Below are 23,534 nucleotides of genomic sequence, written 5' to 3' on the forward strand. Positions count from 1 at the left end.
GTTTTATGTTTACGAGGCGCGATGCAATGCAACGCAACGCGTAAAAAGACAGAATAAGTCATTATAATCAGTAATTATGTCCCCACTGGATGCAACAAATGCCTCGTTTGTAATGGGTTTTAATGTTTTTGTGTCGTCGCTCCGGCCGGACACGGCATCAACACAGTATGGTGAGGGGCGTAACATTTCCGTCACACGCTTGAGGTATTCGGCCAATCACAACGCACTGAATAGCTGGCCAATCACAGCACACATCGCTTTTTCAGACCGATGAGCTTTGTAAAAATCGACGTGTTTCAGAAAGGCGGGGCATAGAGGAGAAACAATAATGTACAGTATGTGGAAAATAATGTGTTTTTTTTTACTTTAAACCGCATAAACACATTTCATTACACCAAATACACAAAATAATGTTCTTTTTAGCAACATAATATGACCCCTTTAAAGCCTTCTCAATGTTAAAAGCCAGCAAAAAAGGTAAACACTGCGACGTCCACAAAACTAAAGTAGCAAAATGATTTCAAATTCATATCAGCTTTGACCTAATTGTGATATTTGGACAAAAAGGTAAATAAAGTAATTTCTGTCTTTAGAAATGGCAAGTTTAATATGTTTATCCAATGCATTAAGCTAGGCTATATATATATAATGTGCTGCAAACGACCCAGTGCTCCTGCTCGGTTACTGAGGGAAACATGAAAACAGAGTAAGTGTGCCCTCGTGTGGTTCCCAAAGGTGCAGTCTGAACACAAATTCATCTCATTCATTCTTGATCAAATATAGCAACTCTGAAGCTCTCGATAATAACACCACTAAAGTCAAATTAAATGTAAACGGACTCTTCTAATGTATTACCGCAATAGGCAATGAAGGTGGCATCCATCCAGCTCCTCTCCCACCTTAATGTTACTTCCTTCACATGTCAAATAACCTTGCATGTAAACAGTAAAACAGTCCAACTATTTAGACCACATTTCTTAATTTACTTTGACTGTATGCCTGAAACCTCACCGCACATTCGTCAAAAATAAGTTACAAATATTCTACATTTCACTTCGACAGCATTTAAACATCTGAATACCACTGCATCAGATAAAATATCCAACCACGTGGTATTTATTTTAAAGGAATTTGCATGATGCTTTCCACAAAAACATTAAGCACCCGTTTTCAGCATTAATAATGTTAAAATGTTTCTTGAGCAGCGAATCGGTATTCAGATTTAACATCACAGAAATTAATTACGTTATAAAATATATTAACAGAGAAAACAGTTCTTTTAAATTGTAATAATATTTCACAATATTGATGTTTTTGTTGTATTTTTTTTTTTTTTTGATCAAATAAATCCAGACTTGGTGAGCTGAGAGACTCAAAAACATTCAAATTCTTACTGACCTCAAACTTTTTTCCCCCAGTAGTGTATATTATTATTGATATTTTGTCTAATGCAAATTCAATTTGTATTTTAAATGTAGCTAACACCATGATTCATTATTAGCTATCTGCACACCCATCCAAAAGTTTAAACTTTACGAAGCCAATAAGAAACACAATGGACACCGAGTTGAAATTTAATAGGACACGCTGTAAAAATTGTCAGATTTTGATCAGAACAGCCAAAGACGGCATACACTACCCCCTGGTTGCATAAATCTAATTTTCTTCAAGGCCGGCATATCATTCTCTTTCCAAAAGAGAGCTTTTGAAAAGTTATCTGATGCTGTCTGGATCTAGTTACACAACACAGACTCTAAACGGCCAGACATCACCTGTGGCTTGGTCAAAACAGACCCTGACTGCTCAACGGAAAGCTGGATCCTTTGTGACGAGGCTTTCACAAGTGTCTCTTTTCCAGGGAGCACTGAGCAGGTTGGCGTGTCTTTTGTGGTTCAAACACACCTATCAGGTGGCAGAGCAGCCGTCACCTGCTGTTTCACTATTGACCTCCACGTGCCATCTGCTACACAACACAAAAAATACAGTCCCATTAACTAGACAGGGAAAGTTGAGACGGCTGACTTGTGTTGTTATGGTGTAGTTAAAACAGGCTGTGCCTCCTCCTGCTGCTCATTAGAATGCTGTATAATTACTGCAGCAGCAGGACATTTCAGGGCTGAATTATGACTGTCGCTAAGAAAGAATTATTAAGCACTGGAGTGAGCAACAACAAAAACAGTAAGACGCACACACAAAATCTGTTTTCAACTTTATTTTAAACAAGTAAACAATACAAAAACCCTTATGTAAAGCGAAAACAATTGTATAAAAACATTAAAAAAATTTCATGCAACATACAAAACAAATATGGACTTCAAATAATAGAAATGAATACCAAAGTGTTGTCAAAAATTGGTCGACTTTTTGGATCTTATTTCGATTTTTTTGGTGTTTTTGTTGTTCGTTTCTTTTGAGGTGTAGACAACTCTTTGTTGCATAAATCACAGACCCAGCAACCTGTGAGTGAGAGGAAAAAATTAAAAAAATATGGAATATTGGCCTTTTGGACTGTTCAAAAATATCCCTTTGACAGGACACATTTATATTTATATTTACACTCACTAGCAAAAATATAAAACAATATTTGTAAAGTCTATTATAACAAAACTACTTGACCCTCACCTAAAATAGATAAATACTATTTTAAAAAAGCCCTTTTTTTGTGTTCCAGAGTTTATTCTCGAGACAGTAGTCCTTATTTGTCAGCTTAACAATATTAACCTTCTTTTTTTTTTTTTTTTTAAGATGATAATATTTTTATTCAGAAAGGGTGCATTAAATTAATCATAAGTCTTTCAAATTGTTACACAATATATATATATGATGTGTCAGTATGAATAAAAATGTATTAATAATGGCTGCTTAAAATTCAGCTTTACCATCACAGGAATAATAGCCGATATGGCTAGAACTATAGTCTCATTCTGGCGTAATAATCAAGGAACTTTGCTGCCGTACCATGGGTGCAGCAGGCGCACTGATATTATACAGCACAAAGTTCCTTGATTATTACGCCGGAATGAGAGTATAGTTCCTAGACATATCGGCCTAGAAAAATCGCAACTTTTCATTTTCCGACGGTCTTAGTACACGATGTAACTACAGAAGAGTCAAGTTTTAAATAGGAAAAATATCGAAACTCTTTGGTCATTTTTGAGCGAGATGCTAACGGTCTAATCAGATTCAATGATCTATGCTAAGCTACAGCTAAAAGTGCTACCGCCAGACCCGGAGATCGGCTGAATGGATTCGAAAAACGGTAAAACTGTTTAACTCTAGGGGAGTTGGAAAATGAGCCTATTTTTATTTTCAAAAATAGTGGAGTGTTCCTTTAAGACTGATTTTGTGGTCCAGGGTCACATATGAGAAAGAATGTAAGTCAGAGACTCACCCAGAGGAATGGAGTCCATGCCCACACAGAAGGTGTGGAAACCTCGGTCACACTTGTCACAGAACATCATCTCCTCCTCATGGTGCGGCTGCTCGCACACGGTGCACGTCTTGCACTCCATGCACTGCCAGGGATACATCTTGATCTGGGACAGCAGCTCCACACTCATGTCCAAGCAGGACGGGTGACCTGAACACAAAGTCAGGCCTCTCATCAGCTCCGATATACTACATAAACATATCTTGATTTGATTTGAGTGTTTTTTTTAGCACTTGTTTTAAACCATGCTGGCTAAACTGAGAACTAAACGGATAGTAAACTCTGCCTTAGGCAGCGTTTGGACTTACCGCTGTTCTGGCACTGGGAGCAGTGGATGAGAGCCTCCGGTTTGCCTTTCTTGTTGGCCTCCTTACCCTTCTGACATATGCCACATATAGCATTGGGAATGACCTTAGGCTGCAAGGGCAGAGTAATGCTATAAACGCCAAGGCAACCAAGGTCATACACACCATGTGATATTATGCTTGAATCAAAACCACTACGATTTTTAAAATTAAATTTGTAAAAATACCAGAGTGAACTGGATGCAGGATCTTAAAAAGGTATTATAATAGCCTAATATTTAAATTTTAAGAATGGTTAATGCATATAAATGTATAAATACACAAGCAACAAAGACCAAAAAAAAAAAAAAAGGGACATAAATCACGATAAAACACTACTGTTCAAAAGTTTGGGGTCAGCAAGATTTTTTTTTAAAGAAATTAATACTTTTATTCAGAAAGAATACATTAAGTTGATAACAAGTGACAGCAAAATACATTTATAATGGAACAACAAAAGATTTTTGAACTTTCTATTCATTAGAATCGTGACCGTTTTCCACAAAAATATAAAAGCAATATTTTCAATATTGATAAAAATAAATGTTTCTTGAGCAGCAAATCCGCATATTAAAACGACTTCTGAAGAATCATGTGACACTGAAGACTGGAGTAACGTCTATTAAACAGACAGACAACTTCATTTAAATCGTAATAATATTTCAAAAATATGAGCTTTTTCTGAATTTTTTTTATTTTTTTATTTGTAAATAAATGCAGCCTTGGTGAGACTCTTTTCAAAAACATTTGTTACCAATTCTTACTGAACCCAAACGTTTTAACAGTAATGTATTTAATATACAGTATTTATAATCAAGACTGACACACTATATGGCCACTTAAATTAATTCAAAATCTCGAAGACCATTTCAGTAAAACTAAAACACTCAAGAAAACATTTTTAGCAATGCAGAAAATATTGCAATGTTCAAAATTCGTGTGCTTTGGATAGAGGAAGCTACAAAACATATTTCACAATAATTACATACATATTTGCTACAATAGATAATCCAAAGAAAGGTGTCTCACCCCAATAAACAAATTGGCAGAAGCAAAAGCCAATGTAAAGTGTAACATAAGTGCATAAAAAAAACACACAAAATAGAAAATGTTCTTGTGCTACTTGTAACAGACTTACACTTTCATTCAGTGCTCACAGTCATTAAGAAATCTCTCTACAGTCTAATTTCTTTAAAACCTCTTTATTCGAAAGGTTACTCTAAATACCGACATGTCAAAGGCCCTACCATAAAAATTGAAAAAAAAGCAGTGACAACATTGTGGAAAAACAAACCAGAGCCAGGCTACAGGTTAAAGTCACATTTAGATGTTAGTGAAGCTCACAGTTATGTTAACGAAAGGACAAAATCCTTCATTCTGTCACAGTAGGAAAATATCAGCTGAACTAAGAGAATTACATTTAAAAAATATATATATATTTATATATCACATAACAGGAACATTTAATGTTGTTTAACTACAAACACACTTAACAAGACTCGAGAGGTTGCATGAAAGAGGGATGGAAATCAGCCAACAGCAAACTGTACAGTGAGAGGATCAACAGAAGCTGTACCTACCGTCTTCTAAATAAATGAAGGCTTTCATATGTACTGCAGTGATTTATGACTAAAACACCGCATTCAAATCCGATTAAAACGTGGTCATATTGTTTAAAGTGTAATGTTTTCAAATTTCCAAAACACACTTATGGCAGCCTCTCTGATATCATGGCCATATTAAACAAACAAAAAAAAAATCTTCCTATAATAAACAAGATTATGAATTGCAATAGAAAACACCTTAAGCATGTAACACTGTTCACCCCAAAGATGACAACTCATATGACTATTAGGTAAGTCCATATCACGACTATAACAAGAACAATGCCATTGGAATCGCATTCAGAAAGATTTCTTCCAGCAGATGAACGATATAAATATCGACAGTCAGTCAGAATCCACCTGACTTTAAAGAGCTTGAGCATTTAAAGCAGCAGACGACAAAACTGCAGCATGCTTATATAATAAACGGAACGTTATCGTCCATTGGTGTGGATGCTAATATAGTTTGCTATAGTTATATATAATAGTCAACCTGGTCTCATGGCAAAAACGTACCCCGGGGGCACATTTTCGCGAAACACGTACCAATAAGTACATATCACTGCAGTTTCCAAAAGAAATGAACACTAGGGGCAGTAAAACTCCAACACCTTTTATTCCTTTTCACACACATTTACAGCGTTTCGATTAATAAAGCGTAATTTTCGCACAATTACTTGAAGAATATCATGTTATGACTTCAAAACTATTTTAATATGCTGGGAGATTTGAAAACTGATGCTTTTGAACGTTAGCATCGCACATATCCAGCTTCATATCAATGGGTTTTCATCGACGGTAGGTTTGTTCGGTAGCTCAGGAAGTACGGAGACGTAGTTGAAAGGCGAGGAGCTTCCAACACGATAGCGCATTAACTTTTAGCGACAGTCCCCGGATATTTGAATTCTGGACCGCCGCAGTACATACCTGAAGCAACGTAATAAAAAAACACAGCAATACGTACCTATATCAACGTAATAAAAACGTGCCAGGGTTCACGTATTGAACCCGTGTTTTAGCGCGACTCAGTGGACTTTTCTCTTTGAAACTGCGTCGAAACGTGCAGTAAGGAACGTAAAAACAGTGTTGCAGAAAAGTACCCAGAGGTACGTACTTTTATGAGACTGGGTTGATAATAGTTGTCTCTCCAGTTATCGTCCTTGGTGTGAACAGGCCTTTAATCCTGACAAACTTAAATGGTTTTAAACGCAAACCGTTTCGACCAATAGTGTGCTACATTAGGCGCGTTTCCATTACCCTTCAAATTGAAATTGCGAATTGAAAATATGCCTAATGGAAACGCGTCAATTTCGCAAAAACGTCCATATATCGCAAAAAAAGTTATTATGCTCACATGAGGTGGTCTTTCAGGCAATGCGAAAAAGGAATAATTTGCAAAACTCCAATGAAACGTTATTTTTTCGCATTTACAGGTCACATGGCGCATGTAAAAAGTCATATGATCATTCTTCAATTAACTATAACCTCCAAGAAACACTTAATACGTGGCCGGTCTCCGTAATAAAAACGTGCCAGGGTTCACGTATTGAACCCGTGTTTTAGCGCGACTCAGTGGACTTTTCTCTTTGAAACTGCGGCGAAACGTGCAGTAAGGAACGTAAAAACAGTGTTGCAGAAAAGTACCCAGAGGTACGTACTTTTATGAGACTGGGTTGATAATAGTTGTCTCTCCAGTTATCGTCCTTGGTGTGAACAGGCCTTTAATCCTGACAAACTTAAATGGTTTTAAAACTCAAACCGTTTCGACCAATAGTGTGCTACATTAGGCGCGTTTCCATTACCCTTCAAATTGAAATTGCGAATTGAAAATATGCCTAATGGAAACGCGTCAATTTCGCAAAAACGTCCATATATCGCAAAAAAAGTTATTATGCTCACATGAGGTGGTCTTTCAGGCAATGCGAAAAAGGAATAATTTGCAAAACTCCAATGAAACGTTATTTTTTCGCATTTACAGGTCACATGGCGCATGTAAAAAGTCATATGATCATTCTTCAATTAACTATAACCTCCAAGAAACACTTAATACGTGGCCGGTCTCCAGTATAAGGGGCTTTCCTACCATTAATGCTTAGACAATTTACACTGCACACGTCTGCGGTGCAGTGTGGCTCTGATACGGCCACTGAAGCTGAACTCTAGTCAATGCTTGTGTTTATTCCAGCCGCGCCACGCACGTTTCTGAAGCGGCTCACTGTGCTGCTTCTGTAAAGATACACGTTTACGCCTCCTTTGAATAAATATAGCCAAAATCCGTTGCCATGACTTATCACGAGTGGCAAAAGGTTACATTTTAGTCGCATAACATTGGTTAATGGAAACGCCGTCATTTCGCAATACGTTTTTATCGACATTTATAAAATATCGCCAAAGTTTTGTGCAAATCTGTAATGGAAACACGCCTACTGTCACATGACCGTATAACATTACATATGAGTGCAGTATAGTTCTCATCCTGCAAAATAATTCCATTTAATTCTGGAATTCATCAGACTTCCGTTAGAGTGCAATGCATTGTGGGAAACAGTGTGCACTGTAGTGTACTGGCAGAATTCTTTGACATATGTAGCAGGTCATCCGGATACTTATGCAAACAGAAAATCGTCCTACTATGCATACTGCTGGAGAACAGCCTGGGACAGTTTACACTGCTCACACTTCCTGAGAAAACACAGCTACGAAGGAAACTAATAACGAAGACGGGGCTAAAATGAGCCTTTAGCTGGGGTGTATTTTAAAATTGTTTAACTGTCCAATAACAATATGCAAACATTTTTTCCCCACAAGAACACGTTAGAGAAGAATGAACATTTTCAAACAAGAAAATTTAAACCATCGGAAAAAACGCACCTATTGCACAAAGCATAATCTAAGCAAGCAGAAATGTAATGCAAGCATATGCGGGCAAGTTATTAAATCATTTCTTGCAATATAACACTGCCAAATTTTTGTGTAGTGTACTTTACTTTGTATAAATTTTGTTTTGTATTGTGGATAATTTGTCATGTGTAAAGGTAAACCTTTTGTTGATCCAGCAAGCATTTTGACAAGAAAAAAAAGCAACTTGCACGATTTAATCAGAGTAAATCAAAGTGAAGACGGGGCTAAAATGAGCCTTTAGCTGGGGTGTATTTTAAAATTGTTTAACTGTCCAATAACAATATGCAAACAAGAACACGTTAGAGAAGAATGAACATTTTCAAACAAGAAAATTTAAACCATCGGAAAAAACGCACCTATTGCACAAAGCATAATCTAAGCAAGCAGAAATGTAATGCAAGCATATGCGGGCAAGTTATTAAATCATTTCTTGCAATATAACACTGCCAAATTTTTGTGTAGTGTACTTTACTTTGTATAAATTTTGTTTTGTATTGTGGATAATTTGTCATGTGTAAAGGTAAACCTTTTGTTGATCCAGCAAGCATTTTGACAAGAAAAAAAAGCAACTTGCACGATTTAATCAGAGTAAATCAAAGGAAACACAGATATCAAGCATATTTAAGGTGCCCATAGAGTCAGTGTAGAAAATCACTGATATTCAGTTTGACAATGTTATACCAAACAATAGTTTGATAACCATTTCATGCCTGAAAGAGAGTAAAGCATCACTAGGCTGACAAATAAAGCTAGTGCACTCAGTAAGTTTGTTTAACGGTTAAAGGCATAGTTTAAAGCAGGGCTGTCCAAACTCGGTCCTGGAGGGCCGGTGTTAAGGAGACGACTCGGTCCATGTAGAACAGGGGTCACCAAACTCGGTCCTGGAGGGCCGGTGTCCTGCAGAGTTTACCTCCAACTTGCCTCAACACTCCTGCCTTCAAGTTTCTAGTATACCTAGTAAGACCTTAATTAGCAGGTTCAAGTTGGATTAGGGTTGGAGCTAAACTCTGCCGGACCGAGTTCGGGGACCCCTGATGTAGAATCATATATTTTTTTACTGCAGTCTTCAGTCATTCTCCAAAAGTCATATTCAATTCTTTTTTTTCTTATGATTATACATTTGTAAACCAAGGAAAACATTACTGAGTGCACCCTTAATATTTCTCCTACCGTTTCATATCTATGGATTATTAGTACTTTTTTTTTTTTAGTGTTTAGCAGCCAAATGAAACTGCTCACATGCCCTTCAGTTTAACCGACAGGCAGGTAGCGAGATAAATAGAGGTATTTTAAGCTATATGAAGTACTGTTCATTTTATGAGGGCATTTACCTTCACAAGTGCAACACAGCAAAAAAAAAAACCTAAACTAACAGCAGTACCACACAAAAATGTTATTGCTCCAAAGGTCTGTGCTGAACACAGGAACTGTCACTGAAAAAAATGAGTGCCAGTCTTCAACCTGACAACAAGTTCCATTGACACGTGCAGTCCCGATCTATGACCACCAGGGGGAGAGTGTGTGTGTGTGTGTGAGAAAGAGAGAGAGAGAGAGAGAGAGAGAGAGTGTGTGTGTGTGTGTGGACCATGTACTGATGATCAAGTCAGAAGAAAGAGGACTTCTCTGCTGAAAGTGCTGGAAAAGAGGGGTGGCGAATAGGGGAGAAGAGAGGTGCTGGGTTATTTTAAAAAAAGATCAGGGGCTTTTTTCTTCTACCTTGTACCCAGGGGCAGATTTGTGTTGGACGGTGCGAGGAGTGGCGTCTTTGCTCTTGACTTTGGATTGAATTCCACTGTCTTGGCTGTCTCCTTCTGAAGTGTTTCCTGATGAACTGTCCTGTAAGTGAAAAAAATAATAATAATTTAATACACTTCCTATTATCCACAAGTCATTTTTTTCCTTTATAGATGATGTCCCCTTTCATATAGAGACCACTTTTCATGATCCAATTTAGGCTATACTTCTATAGAGTATTTATTAATATTTTGAATTAGCTTGTCTTTTCATATTTTTGTTTCAGTTTTAGCACTTTTATTATGTGCTTTTGTCATTTTCACTAGTTTTTTTTTTATATGTACATTTTGCCTTAGTTTCTATTTCAGCTTTAGTCGTTTTAGTAAAAAAAGAAAAAACAAGAAATGTTGCTTTGGCAACTAACTGAAAAAAGTTTAAGTTTGAAATATATTCATATTTAGATTTCAGCATTATTTCAATGATCAGAAATGATTTGCAATACTTTTAAGTTAACATTAACAATACTTGTCCTAGCCTACATTTTTCCTCTTTGAATACCACTTTGGATTTCGGAAATGTCAGATTATAAAAGTAAATTGTATTGCAAACATTGTTTCTTATTCACTTTAAAGTGAAATCCAAATGGACCCATTTATACATGCATAAATAAATACATTCAATAATTCGCGGTTGCTTTTGAGACACTAAATTGCACTAGATATCTTTACAATTGTCCAACTATAGACTGAAAATCACATTTGAACGAACTAAACCAACTGAGAATTTTTATAAGTAACAGGCAGTTACATGAAATCAACTTACCGAGGAACCTTTATTTTTTTTGCCGTCTTCTTTTCCATCCTCACCATCATCAGAATCACCATCACTGTCCAGGGCAGGCAGCTCTGGGTCCAGTGGAGGCTCGTATAGAGCTGTGTTCAAGGGCAAGTAGCGGAGCTCATTTGGAGAGTACCTACAAACGTGAATGAGGCAAGAAAAACCCAGTCAGAACACGGAACAAATTTAAGGCTTGCGTTGTTCTCAAGTACAGTGGAGGATAGAATTCACCCTTTGTAGTACTCTTGGAACTGTCCAGGAATGAGGGCAACTGGGTATGGACCGGTCCTGGTTCTTTCTGGAGGGAGGACTTTGTATCTTCCTTGAGGTACCTGAATAATCTACAGGTGAAAGCAAAAAAGCGAACAAGCAATGAGACCTAGAAAAAAAAAGTGTGTTTTCAAACTTGTTTCACACTCCCCGATGACGGGGATTTTTACATCACGCATACCATAGCGGACCCTAGCGGACTCGCGGACGCGGAAAGTATAACACAGGCTTAAGGTCTATAAGTGGTTGCTTAGGTGTTCAGAGTCATTGCTAGGTGCTGCCAGGATATTGTTAGACAGGTCCTAGGGTTTTCTGGGTGGTAAAGCAGTTTTACATGCATTTTACACACCGCAGTACACAATCAGATTAAAGAATACGAGCACATCTTACATGTGTTTGAAGGTCAAAATAAGCCCTCCTCTCCTCCATCCGCTCTCGGTTGAAATTACTGTTGAATTCAGCAGCTTTTTTAGCTGCTTTCTTTATGTACTCGGGCACTTTACTGGCTTCAACTTTTTGAGGATTCTGTTGCTGCATTTGCTAAAAAAGAAAACAGTCAGACCATTAGGACTCACAGACTTTTAGCAAAGTACAACCAGTATTACCGTAATCATTATTCCTGCATACACCAGCCTTTACTTAAAAAAAAATAATTATATATATATATATATATATAATTTATCAGCAAAGCATTTTTTGATCAAAAATACAGTAGATTTTTTTTTTATATATATTTTGTATAATAATATTTTGAAATATTTCAAATTTGTATTAATTCCTGTGATGGTAAAGCTATATTTCCAGCATCGTTACTCCAGTCTTCAGTGTCACATGATCCTTCAGAAATCATTCTGATATACTGATTTGCTGCTCAAGAAACATTTCTGATTATTATCGTCCATTTAAAAATAAAAATAAACAGTTGTGCTACTTAATATTTTATGCAAACTGTAATAATTTTTTCAGGATTCTTTGGGGGGGAAAAAAGCATTTCTTTGAAATACATTTTTTTGTAACAAATTAAAGTCTTTACTGTCACTTTTGATCAATTTAATGTGTCTTTGCTAAATAAAAGTTATTTATTTCTTTAAAAAACGGTAACACTTTACAATAAGGTTCCATTAGTTAATGTATTAACTATCATGAATGAACAATGAACAATACATTACAGTATTTATTAATCTTTGTTAATATTAATGCAAATAGTTGTTCATTGTTAGTTCGTGTTCATTCACAGTGCATTAACTAATGTTAACAAGCACAACTTTTGATTTTAATAATGCATTCGTAAATGTTGAAATTAACATTAGCTAAGATTAATAAATGCTGTAGAAGTATTGTTCATGCTTAGTTCATGTTAATGTAAAGTAGTTAACTAATGAACCTTATTAAAAAGTTTTTCCAAAAATAAAAAAAAATATAAGAGTAATATCTAAAGTCTATAATAAATAAAAGAGTGTGTGTTACTCACCGCACTAAGAGTGCTCACAGAGTACTCTTTAGTGATCCGCTGGCGCTCTCGCTCCTGGAGGATGACAGAGTACTCTGCATGTTTGACTGGATACTCCTTCATCATCAAATCAATGACTTCATCACTGCGCAGAGCAGTGAGGCCTGACGGAGAAGGGAGCAATTTCATTATAGGGGTCTCAAACTACACTCAACTTTTTACTACAACTACTACAATAAATTAAGATACAAGTCAAAGCTGAAATGCCAAGTGGAGCAAATTAGGAATTAAACCACTCTGTTGGAAAAGTAAAGCATTTGAGTTTATATACTGACACTACATTGGATATTTTCAGGGTAAGAATAAAGAATTACATGTTATCAGTTTTACAAAATTATTATTATTAGTTTCACAAACTCAAGAAACGGAAATGAGAAAGATTGAATTCTTACCCAAAGTACACTGCGTTTCCGTAATAACATTTTGTTCTCTCAGATAAAGTTTTTCTTTGTGAGACAGGTCTCTTCTTTCCAAATCTGGTGAAGAAAAAAAAGAGGGTGTTGGGACAGCACAATACAAAAAAAGTCATCTCTGGCATTTGTAACTAAATCTGAAAACCAAACCACTATTTGACCAATAACGTGAAAACCATTCAGTTCAATTTTTCCTCTGCAGACAGTTAGAGGCTTATTGTTCACACCTGGATATTTCCGTTTGAATGAAGTGACTCCTAAGTACTCGCTCACTTGTTCTTGTAACATATAATACTCCCCTGTGTCATCCGGGGGCCATTTGTATTCCGTCAGATTCTCTGCAGGAAAGTATGTTGGTCTGTAATGAAATAGCAAGGCTCAATAAACAGTAAAAGCATCAGAATAAAGATAGCGGACCCTAGCGGACTCGCGGACGCGGAAAGTATAACACAGGCTTAAGGTCTATAAGTGGTTGCTTAGGTGTTCAGAGTCATTGCTAGGTGCTGCCAGGATATTGTTAGACAGGTCCTAGGGTTTTCTGGGTGGTAAAGCAGTTTTACATGCATTTTACACACCGCAGTACACAATCAGATTAAAGAATACGAGCACATCTTACATGTGTTTGAAGGTCAAAATAAGCCCTCCTCTCCTCCATCCGCTCTCGGTTGAAATTACTGTTGAATTCAGCAGCTTTTTTAGCTGCTTTCTTTATGTACTCGGGCACTTTACTGGCTTCAACTTTTTGAGGATTCTGTTGCTGCATTTGCTAAAAAAGAAAACAGTCAGACCATTAGGACTCACAGACTTTTAGCAAAGTACAACCAGTATTACCGTAATCATTATTCCTGCATACACCAGCCTTTACTTAAAAAAAAATAATTATATATATATATATATATATAATTTATCAGCAAAGCATTTTTTGATCAAAAATACAGTAGATTTTTTTTTTATATATATTTTGTATAATAATATTTTGAAATATTTCAAATTTGTATTAATTCCTGTGATGGTAAAGCTATATTTCCAGCATCGTTACTCCAGTCTTCAGTGTCACATGATCCTTCAGAAATCATTCTGATATACTGATTTGCTGCTCAAGAAACATTTCTGATTATTATCGTCCATTTAAAAATAAAAATAAACAGTTGTGCTACTTAATATTTTATGCAAACTGTAATAATTTTTTCAGGATTCTTTGGGGGGGAAAAAAGCATTTCTTTGAAATACATTTTTTTGTAACAAATTAAAGTCTTTACTGTCACTTTTGATCAATTTAATGTGTCTTTGCTAAATAAAAGTTATTTATTTCTTTAAAAAACGGTAACACTTTACAATAAGGTTCCATTAGTTAATGTATTAACTATCATGAATGAACAATGAACAATACATTACAGTATTTATTAATCTTTGTTAATATTAATGCAAATAGTTGTTCATTGTTAGTTCATGTTCATTCACAGTGCATTAACTAATGTTAACAAGCACAACTTTTGATTTTAATAATGCATTCGTAAATGTTGAAATTAACATTAGCTAAGATTAATAAATGCTGTAGAAGTATTGTTCATGCTTAGTTCATGTTAATGTAAAGTAGTTAACTAATGAACCTTATTAAAAAGTTTTTCCAAAAATAAAAAAAAATATAAGAGTAATATCTAAAGTCTATAATAAATAAAAGAGTGTGTGTTACTCACCGCACTAAGAGTGCTCACAGAGTACTCTTTAGTGATCCGCTGGCGCTCTCGCTCCTGGAGGATGACAGAGTACTCTGCATGTTTGACTGGATACTCCTTCATCATCAAATCAATGACTTCATCACTGCGCAGAGCAGTGAGGCCTGACGGAGAAGGGAGCAATTTCATTATAGGGGTCTCAAACTACACTCAACTTTTTACTACAACTACTACAATAAATTAAGATACAAGTCAAAGCTGAAATGCCAAGTGGAGCAAATTAGGAATTAAACCACTCTGTTGGAAAAGTAAAGCATTTGAGTTTATATACTGACACTACATTGGATATTTTCAGGGTAAGAATAAAGAATTACATGTTATCAGTTTTACAAAATTATTATTATTAGTTTCACAAACTCAAGAAACGGAAATGAGAAAGATTGAATTCTTACCCAAAGTACACTGCGTTTCCGTAATAACATTTTGTTCTCTCAGATAAAGTTTTTCTTTGTGAGACAGGTCTCTTCTTTCCAAATCTGGTGAAGAAAAAAAAGAGGGTGTTGGGACAGCACAATACAAAAAAAGTCATCTCTGGCATTTGTAACTAAATCTGAAAACCAAACCACTATTTGACCAATAACGTGAAAACCATTCAGTTCAATTTTTCCTCTGCAGACAGTTAGAGGCTTATTGTTCACACCTGGATATTTCCGTTTGAATGAAGTGACTCCTAAGTACTCGCTCACTTGTTCTTGTAACATATAATACTCCCCTGTGTCATCCGGGGGCCATTTGTATTCCGTCAGATTCTCTGCAGGAAAGTATGTTGGTCTGTAATGAAATAGCAAGGCTCAATAAACAGTAAAAGCATCAGAATAAAGATTAAAAACTAGATTTTTGGCTAGCCAATAGAGCCACAAACAGGTGACAGGTGAGGATTCACAGAAATCCTAGAAGCCAAATAGGTCAAATATGATGGTGCAAAGAAAAACAGCTAACTATTTTCATTATCAGGAGGGAATACATTTTAATGTAATGAAAGAAAGAAAGCAAGCGAAATACTGGCTGGTAAGAAATATTTTTGAATAGTCCTGGGCGGTATGACCAAAATTTTATATCACGGTATTTGTACAAATTTTACCGCTTTCACGGTACATTATGGTATTTTTTTTCACGCATGACCGGGTGTTAACCATATTTTCTACTGATTGAGAGAGGAAATACTGCAACATATTGACTTAGAATGCCCTATTTTACTGTCATGATGAGTGAATATTGTCAAAAAATACCACACTAAATAGTGACTAAACACGACCCCTTTTAATACGTTAACCAGGAGTCACTCGCATTTATAATCGTGGCATCGTCTGATAAAATCAACATGCATCTACACTAAAGAGCGGCTATGCGGAACGTTGTTTTAGCGACATACACCAGTATTGCAGTATTTTAAAAATTCATATCATAACAAAAATAAACACCGGTATTCGGTATGAACCGGTATAGCGCCCAGCACTATTTTAGAAAATAATTTCATAAGGCAAGAACAGGCAAAAACATTGTTTCATTTTCCAAGCATAGGTCAATTTTGAGATTTTGGGCTATTTGGCATCTCAAAGTATTGCTTCAGACTAGTGGAAAGCAAATACCCAAAATACACTTGAATTTGTATTTCTTTTATTGCACTTTTTGCATCCTTTGATTTCTATTACAATATATATCTTTAAAGGCCGTTTCCTCGAAATGAGTTTTTCTTCCTGCACTCAGCAGCATTTACATAACACCAAACTTTTCAGCTTTAATCCTATCTATATTCTTAAGGTTTTTATACAGGGGTTTGTTCATGTGTCATTCGCCTGGTTTAACAACGTTTTATTCCTAAAAACGCACGTATTTGTTCTGGCGGTTGACAGTATTTTCCGTTTTAAGGAGTGATAAAAAGAGATAAATTAAATCCCCTCTGTATAAATCTTTGAGTCTAATAAGAAACCAAAATGAAGAATAGATTTATGCTCTGGAAATGCATGCAAATGATAGCATATTTAATTAGATTATGCCTCACTTGCATATTTATGTTTAAACATGAGACTGAAAAGGTTTAATATACATTACAAAAAATGTAATACAAAAACGATTTGCAATTCCTATTATAAAATGAATCAACTGAGGTAGCATTGATATCTATTAGTTATTTGTTTACCCTATTCATCTGGTGTGTCTTGCCTTGAAAGTAATTTACAGATCAGCATGGTACAATAGGAAGAGTGTGTGTAATGAGCTCTCACCCCAGCTCATGGCTGGATGTGTCACAGCTCCTGGAACTGTCCCCTGAGCCCATCCTGCGTCTCTTGGGGGCTTGACTGCCATCACTGGAGTTCTCCTCAATATCATCCTGTTCGAAGAGTCAGAAATACGATCCTGTCAAAGATATTTCAATCTGGATTGAGAGATATTATGTTTAGAAGGGCTACCTAGGCCTAATGTTGTTGCCTAGAACATCCTAGGTCTAGGATGTTTTCTTGAAGGGGGCCCAGGGTAGAACTTAGATTATTTAAAAGGTGTGAAGGGCCAAACAATATAACTTCAGTCTTTTTCTGATTTAGTTGAAGGAAATTATTGTCCATCCCAACCTTAATGTCCTCTAGACAAGCTAGCAGAGAGGACACTGAATCAGTACCTGATTTTAAAGGAAAATAGAGCTGAGTATCATCGGCATAAATATGATATGAGACTTTAAGGGACTCAAAAATGAAGCGGAGAGGGAGTAAATATAAAGAAAATGAGATTGGTCCCAGAATTGAGCCCTGGGGCACCCCAGAGGTGACGGGAACTGAGCTTGATGAAAATTCTCCAATTTCCACTGTACAATTCCTATTTGTGAGACATGATGCAAACCAATCTCTGCCAACTCAAGGTCTAATCTCTTAAACAGGATACGATGATCCACTGTATCAAAAGCCGCACTTAAGTCCAATAACAGCAGAATAGTACAAATAAACAAAGGCGACTGTTGCTCACATTCACGCTGTTATAGACGCAGTAACTGCATAGATGTATACCTCACATGCTACAGCGTTATACCTGTGGTCTGTGCAACAAGATGTAGCCGTAAACACCCACAAACCTTCGCAGACCGCGTCCCAGGAGCCTCGGGATGGCTATCGCACGGTCTCGGAGAAAGAACCGCCGCCATGTTGACGCTCTGTGCTGAGAGAGCGCCACACTCCGACCGGAAACTAGGACCGCGAGGAAGCGTTCCCACCACAAGAAAAGTCCTGCTTTGTATTTTAACATTTTATATTGAAAACAAGATTTCATTTAAATCACTTTCTTATTTACGTTTAATTAATTAGTTCTACAGCTTCAGTTTCTGAACTTTCACGCTTAGTAACACATACAGCTGTTCCCTCACCACAGTGCAACAGTGAAAAGGGACCCGTTTCAAACAGTGTCGCGTTCAGAACGTTGTTTTAGCGACATACACCAGTATTGCAGTATTTTAAAAATTCATATCATAACAAAAATAAACACCGGTATTCGGTATGAACCGGTATAGCGCCCAGCACTATTTTAGAAAATAATTTCATAAGGCAAGAACAGGCAAAAACATTGTTTCATTTTCCAAGCATAGGTCAATTTTGAGATTTTGGGCTATTTGGCATCTCAAAGTATTGCTTCAGACTAGTGGAAAGCAAATACGCAAAATACACTTGAATTTGTATTTCTTTTATTGCACTTTTTGCATCCTTTGATTTCTATTACAATATATATCTTTAAAGGCCGTTTCCTCGAAATGAGTTTTTCTTCCTGCACTCAGCAGCATTTACATAACACCAAACTTTTCAGCTTTAATCCTATCTATATTCTTAAGGTTTTTATACAGGGGTTTGTTCATGTGTCATTCGCCTGGTTTAACAACGTTTTATTCCTAAAAACGCACGTATTTGTTCTGGCGGTTGACAGTATTTTCCGTTTTAAGGAGTGATAAAAAGAGATAAATTAAATCCCCTCTGTATAAATCTTTGAGTCTAATAAGAAACCAAAATGAAGAATAGATTTATGCTCTGGAAATGCATGCAAATGATAGCATATTTAATTAGATTATGCCTCACTTGCATATTTATGTTTAAACATGAGACTGAAAAGGTTTAATATACATTACAAAAAATGTAATACAAAAACGATTTGCAATTCCTATTATAAAATGAATCAACTGAGGTAGCATTGATATCTATTAGTTATTTGTTTACCCTATTCATCTGGTGTGTCTTGCCTTGAAAGTAATTTACAGATCAGCATGGTACAATAGGAAGAGTGTGTGTAATGAGCTCTCACCCCAGCTCATGGCTGGATGTGTCACAGCTCCTGGAACTGTCCCCTGAGCCCATCCTGCGTCTCTTGGGGGCTTGACTGCCATCACTGGAGTTCTCCTCAATATCATCCTGTTCGAAGAGTCAGAAATACGATCCTGTCAAAGATATTTCAATCTGGATTGAGAGATATTATGTTTAGAAGGGCTACCTAGGCCTAATGTTGTTGCCTAGAACATCCTAGGTCTAGGATGTTTTCTTGAAGGGGGCCCAGGGTAGAACTTAGATTATTTAAAAGGTGTGAAGGGCCAAACAATATAACTTCAGTCTTTTTCTGATTTAGTTGAAGGAAATTATTGTCCATCCCAACCTTAATGTCCTCTAGACAAGCTAGCAGAGAGGACACTGAATCAGTACCTGATTTTAAAGGAAAATAGAGCTGAGTATCATCGGCATAAATATGATATGAGACTTTAAGGGACTCAAAAATGAAGCGGAGAGGGAGTAAATATAAAGAAAATGAGATTGGTCCCAGAATTGAGCCCTGGGGCACCCCAGAGGTGACGGGAACTGAGCTTGATGAAAATTCTCCAATTTCCACTGTACAATTCCTATTTGTGAGACATGATGCAAACCAATCTCTTAAACAGGATACGATGATCCACTGTATCAAAAGCCGCACTTAAGTCCAATAACAGCAGAATAGTACAAATAAACAAAGGCGACTGTTGCTCACATTCACGCTGTTATAGACGCAGTAACTGCATAGATGTATACCTCACATGCTACAGCGTTATACCTGTGGTCTGTGCAACAAGATGTAGCCGTAAACACCCACAAACCTTCGCAGACCGCGTCCCAGGAGCCTCGGGATGGCTATCGCACGGTCTCGGAGAAAGAACCGCCGCCATGTTGACGCTCTGTGCTGAGAGAGCGCCACACTCCGACCGGAAACTAGGACCGCGAGGAAGCGGTCCCACCACAAGAAAAGTCCTGCTTTGTATTTTAACATTTTATATTGAAAACAAGATTTCATTTAAATCACTTTCTTATTTACGTTTAATTACATTTTTATTGGAACAATTTATACTTAACTTACATGAAATATTTGTTATGCGTTTGTATTATTATTATTTTAATATACATTTTAAATTCATTTGTTTATTTATTTCTAATGATTAATCATTTATTTATCAATGATTATTAAGGTTTTCTTTTGAAATGTTTCAAGTAATGTTGAGATTTGTTTTAGACTATGTTTGTTGCATTTCTAACATTGGGATACACTGGTTTTATTGTTTAGCATGAAATACCGTTCTTTTAAAAAACACGCTGCTGTTTACACTCCCATTTCCTTATGACCTCCTTGTCATTTTTTGCACTGCACTGTTTTAATGTCTTGAAAAAAATGATCGTCTGTTAATGTTTATTAAGATTATTATTATTATTTTTTAATATCGTGAGTATTTTTGTTTTTATACTCTATTACCTAAGATTAGAAGTTATACATTATTGAAACTAAAGGCAACATTGGTTAGTGACAAAATATTATAGAAAAGAAATGACAAATTATGTTACATACCGTCTATCGAGCTATGTGTCGGAAATCTACTACGGTGAAGTTTCAATGAATGACTCCTCAACTGTCCAATCGCAGACCGCTTGCAAGTTTTATTAGCCAATCCGAACGCAGAAGGCGGGGCTTGTAGAAAAAAAAAACCAGGCTGAGCCGCTCGCGCGAGCGTCTGGAACAGGAAGTGAAACCTGCTGCTGCTGAGTGCTTGTAGCACTTTGTCAGAGAAAGTCGGGTTGCTGTTCAGCTGTTGACGGCTCCAGGGTTTTGGAAGATGGACAGCCAAGGAAGAAAGGTGGTGGTTTGCGATAACGGAACAGGGGTACGTCCGCAACTCTAACACACAGCATTTATTTTTGGCTCGTTTCGCTTTTTTGAGTAAAGTTTTAAGCAGACAGAGCCCTAACAGGAAGTCGTGAAAGCTTAGCGCAGCTGTAAGGAATGTCTGACAGCTGCTTTGACTTTGCCCTCATATTCCTCTGATTTATATTCTATATGTATCCTATTTATAAACCAGCGTTCACTTATTCCGCAGACTGCATTCGACACTAGCAGCACAGTTCCTGCTAAACGTGGCCTGGTTTGGTTGTATTAATAGCTATATGATAATATAAACACAGTGGCACGAGTAAACGTATCGTTTATGGGTCGGCTGCATGACCATACACCGCGTTGCAAATCCTGCAGCCTTGCTAGCTTGTCCCAGTTATCACTACCAAAGTAAAATATTAAAATTAACTTTGCGTCGCTATGGTTACAGGCACTCTATGCTGTCCCACTCCACTGTGAATGCTGCCTGCTATGAAATCATCCGCTTGCTTTGATAACGCTTTGCATGTTGCAAGCGCCGGGTGATGTTACTTCCTCACCTCGCCGTTAGAGTTAGTCTCGTCTACATCGAGTTTCACTAACGTTGGCGGACGCTGGTCTTCGTAGATGATAACATTAAGTCATTACACGTTATAGCATTGATGCCTGAAATCATCTGCCCTGGATGTGGGGGCGTGGTCATGCATCCTGACTCATGGTTGGCTAATGGCTGGCATGGGCTGGTTTTCACTCTGGAGTCTGGATCTGGAAATAATGTGGTTCGGGGATGTTTTAGTAGTGTATTTTTGATAAACGGTGAATGTGTTCAGGTCAGGACAGCCAGTGAAACCGAGAGCCATGAGTCAGGCTCAGAAGGAAGTGATGTTACCTGTTAAAACCACAGCTTGCACAGAGGCTTTGTCCAAACACCCACACTTGCAGTCTTTGCACTTGACCACTTGATTACTTAAATGACGTATTTCCTGTATTCTGGCCGAAGTCTTCAAGTGGATGTGAAGACCACAAGTGTGTGTCGAACTTTTCATTACCTGATGGGACACACTTATAGTGTGTAGCATTATTTGAATTTGACATGCTTTGCATTTGAAAATCAACTTCTAAACGTCTGTCCAGTAGTCCCTATAACATGACATAATTTCAATTTGTGGCGCTTCTAATTAAATGATAAAAAGCAGTTGCGAATGTTGTACAACATAAATATCACCACAACTCATCTTTGCGCCAATAAAAAGTAAAAACACCGTTTTTCTACCAAATTATTTGTAATATCTAATTATTATATTAATATTTAACTTGCATTGGAAAGGTTTCCGTGACCTCTCGCGAGATCTCGGCAAAAAGTCTCACGATTTATTTCCAGCACATGATGCATGATGGGATACACTTAGCCTTGAATAGAGCGGTATTCGAGATAGTGTGGATTTAGTGTCCATTAAGGGCACTGCACTTTGGCATTTTGAAGACATGGGACAGACTTGCACACTTGCTTCCTGTCGCGCGCACGCGCTCTCAAGTGGCCAAGACCGCAAGTGTGGGTATTTGGACAAGGGGAGAGAACACGGCTCTACTTGTCAGACGACCAATAAATGAGCCTGAAAGCCTTCAGACCATTTTTGGAACATGTTAATATGAGAAACAATAGATTGAGTTTAATGCAAACAAGTAGTTGTTGGGGATGATTCATAGAGCAAATACTGACAGTGAAGCATGAAACCAATCAGTTAAGCACTGTTCTGAATATTTTTGGTGGTTTCGGCCTTACTGTCAGCAGCTGTGGATGGAGAATTACTATTAAATATCTTAAGCAATATGGGATGTTCTCAATAAGTCAGTAGTCAAGTAGTAGACAGATCAGTCACGTCACATTGATTTGTTGTTGCAGCAAGTCTGGGGAGCTTGAATAAAGTCAAGAGTGTCTGAATGAAGTCAAAAAACTATATTTAAAACGATTAAAAACAAACAAACAAGAAAGTTACAGGCCCCCAAATACTAAATTAACTATAGAATGCAGCAGAAATGAGACCTAAAACAAGGAAACCCGTTGTAGGCCTGAAATAAACTCTGTGGTTAACACAAGCTCAAGATTTTTTCACATTTTATTCTACAGCATAAAATCCATCAGTAATGCCATACTTGGGTTTGTTTTTTAAAACTCACTTGAACTCTAAGGGTCTTAAAGGCCAGGGTTTTTTTTTTGTTATGCTGGTTGAGAGGCGTGGCTTTGGAGAGTGATTTGCAGGGAGGGTGGGATCTTATGCTTTCAAAGCCTCTCTGAAATCGCCTACACTACCTTTAAAAAAGGCGGTTGCTAACAATTTGCTAAATGGGACTACAGAGGCTTTTGCTGGCATTAAACTTCAGGAAACCTCATCTACTAGTTTGCCTCACAGCCTCATTGCGTTTATATTCATGCTCTTGCAGTCTAACTCAAACTTTTAGATTTGAAATAAAGAGTTGGAAACTTAGTGGTGGTGACATTGAAGTCATGCGGCTGCGGTATATTTCTTTTTAGCCTGTAATCTTAGCTTTTTTACATCTGCCAATTGCATTTAGACTTCAATTCTCATAAAAGTTGGGTTAATTAGTGAAGATTGTCATAATG

At 36.9% G+C, this 23,534-nt stretch overlaps 1 protein-coding gene across 3 annotated transcripts; it reads right to left on the bottom strand.

The window, feature by feature from the left end:
• Positions 1–2,238: 2,238 nt before the first annotated feature.
• Positions 2,239–19,975, bottom strand: phf10 (PHD finger protein 10). Of its 3 annotated transcripts, none has more exons than XM_016268580.1 (12): positions 19,872–19,975; positions 19,055–19,161; positions 15,420–15,550; positions 15,172–15,255; positions 14,741–14,883; positions 13,660–13,809; positions 11,082–11,191; positions 10,836–10,986; positions 9,996–10,115; positions 3,739–3,847; positions 3,392–3,580; positions 2,239–2,457 (listed from the first exon to the last, which is right to left on the bottom strand). In XM_016268580.1, the coding sequence occupies exons 1-12, from the start codon at positions 19,938–19,940 to the stop codon at positions 2,372–2,374; spliced, it is 1,449 nt and encodes a 482-aa protein (XP_016124066.1). In that variant the 5' UTR covers positions 19,941–19,975; the 3' UTR covers positions 2,239–2,371. The 3 variants fall into 3 exon arrangements, with proteins under 3 accessions (XP_016124066.1, XP_016124065.1, XP_016124068.1); XM_016268579.1 differs by lacking the exons at positions 19,055–19,161; positions 19,872–19,975 and adding exons at positions 17,005–17,111; positions 17,844–17,959; XM_016268582.1 differs by lacking the exons at positions 13,660–13,809; positions 14,741–14,883; positions 15,172–15,255; ... (1 more) ...; positions 19,055–19,161; positions 19,872–19,975 and adding exons at positions 11,511–11,660; positions 12,592–12,734; positions 13,023–13,106; positions 13,271–13,396.
• Between the last annotated feature and the right edge of the window lie 3,559 nt (positions 19,976–23,534).

Source organism: Sinocyclocheilus grahami, unplaced genomic scaffold (assembly GCF_001515645.1).
Source record: "Sinocyclocheilus grahami isolate Dianchi unplaced genomic scaffold, SAMN03320097.WGS_v1.1 scaffold47.1, whole genome shotgun sequence".
NCBI lineage: Eukaryota > Metazoa > Chordata > Actinopteri > Cypriniformes > Cyprinidae > Sinocyclocheilus > Sinocyclocheilus grahami.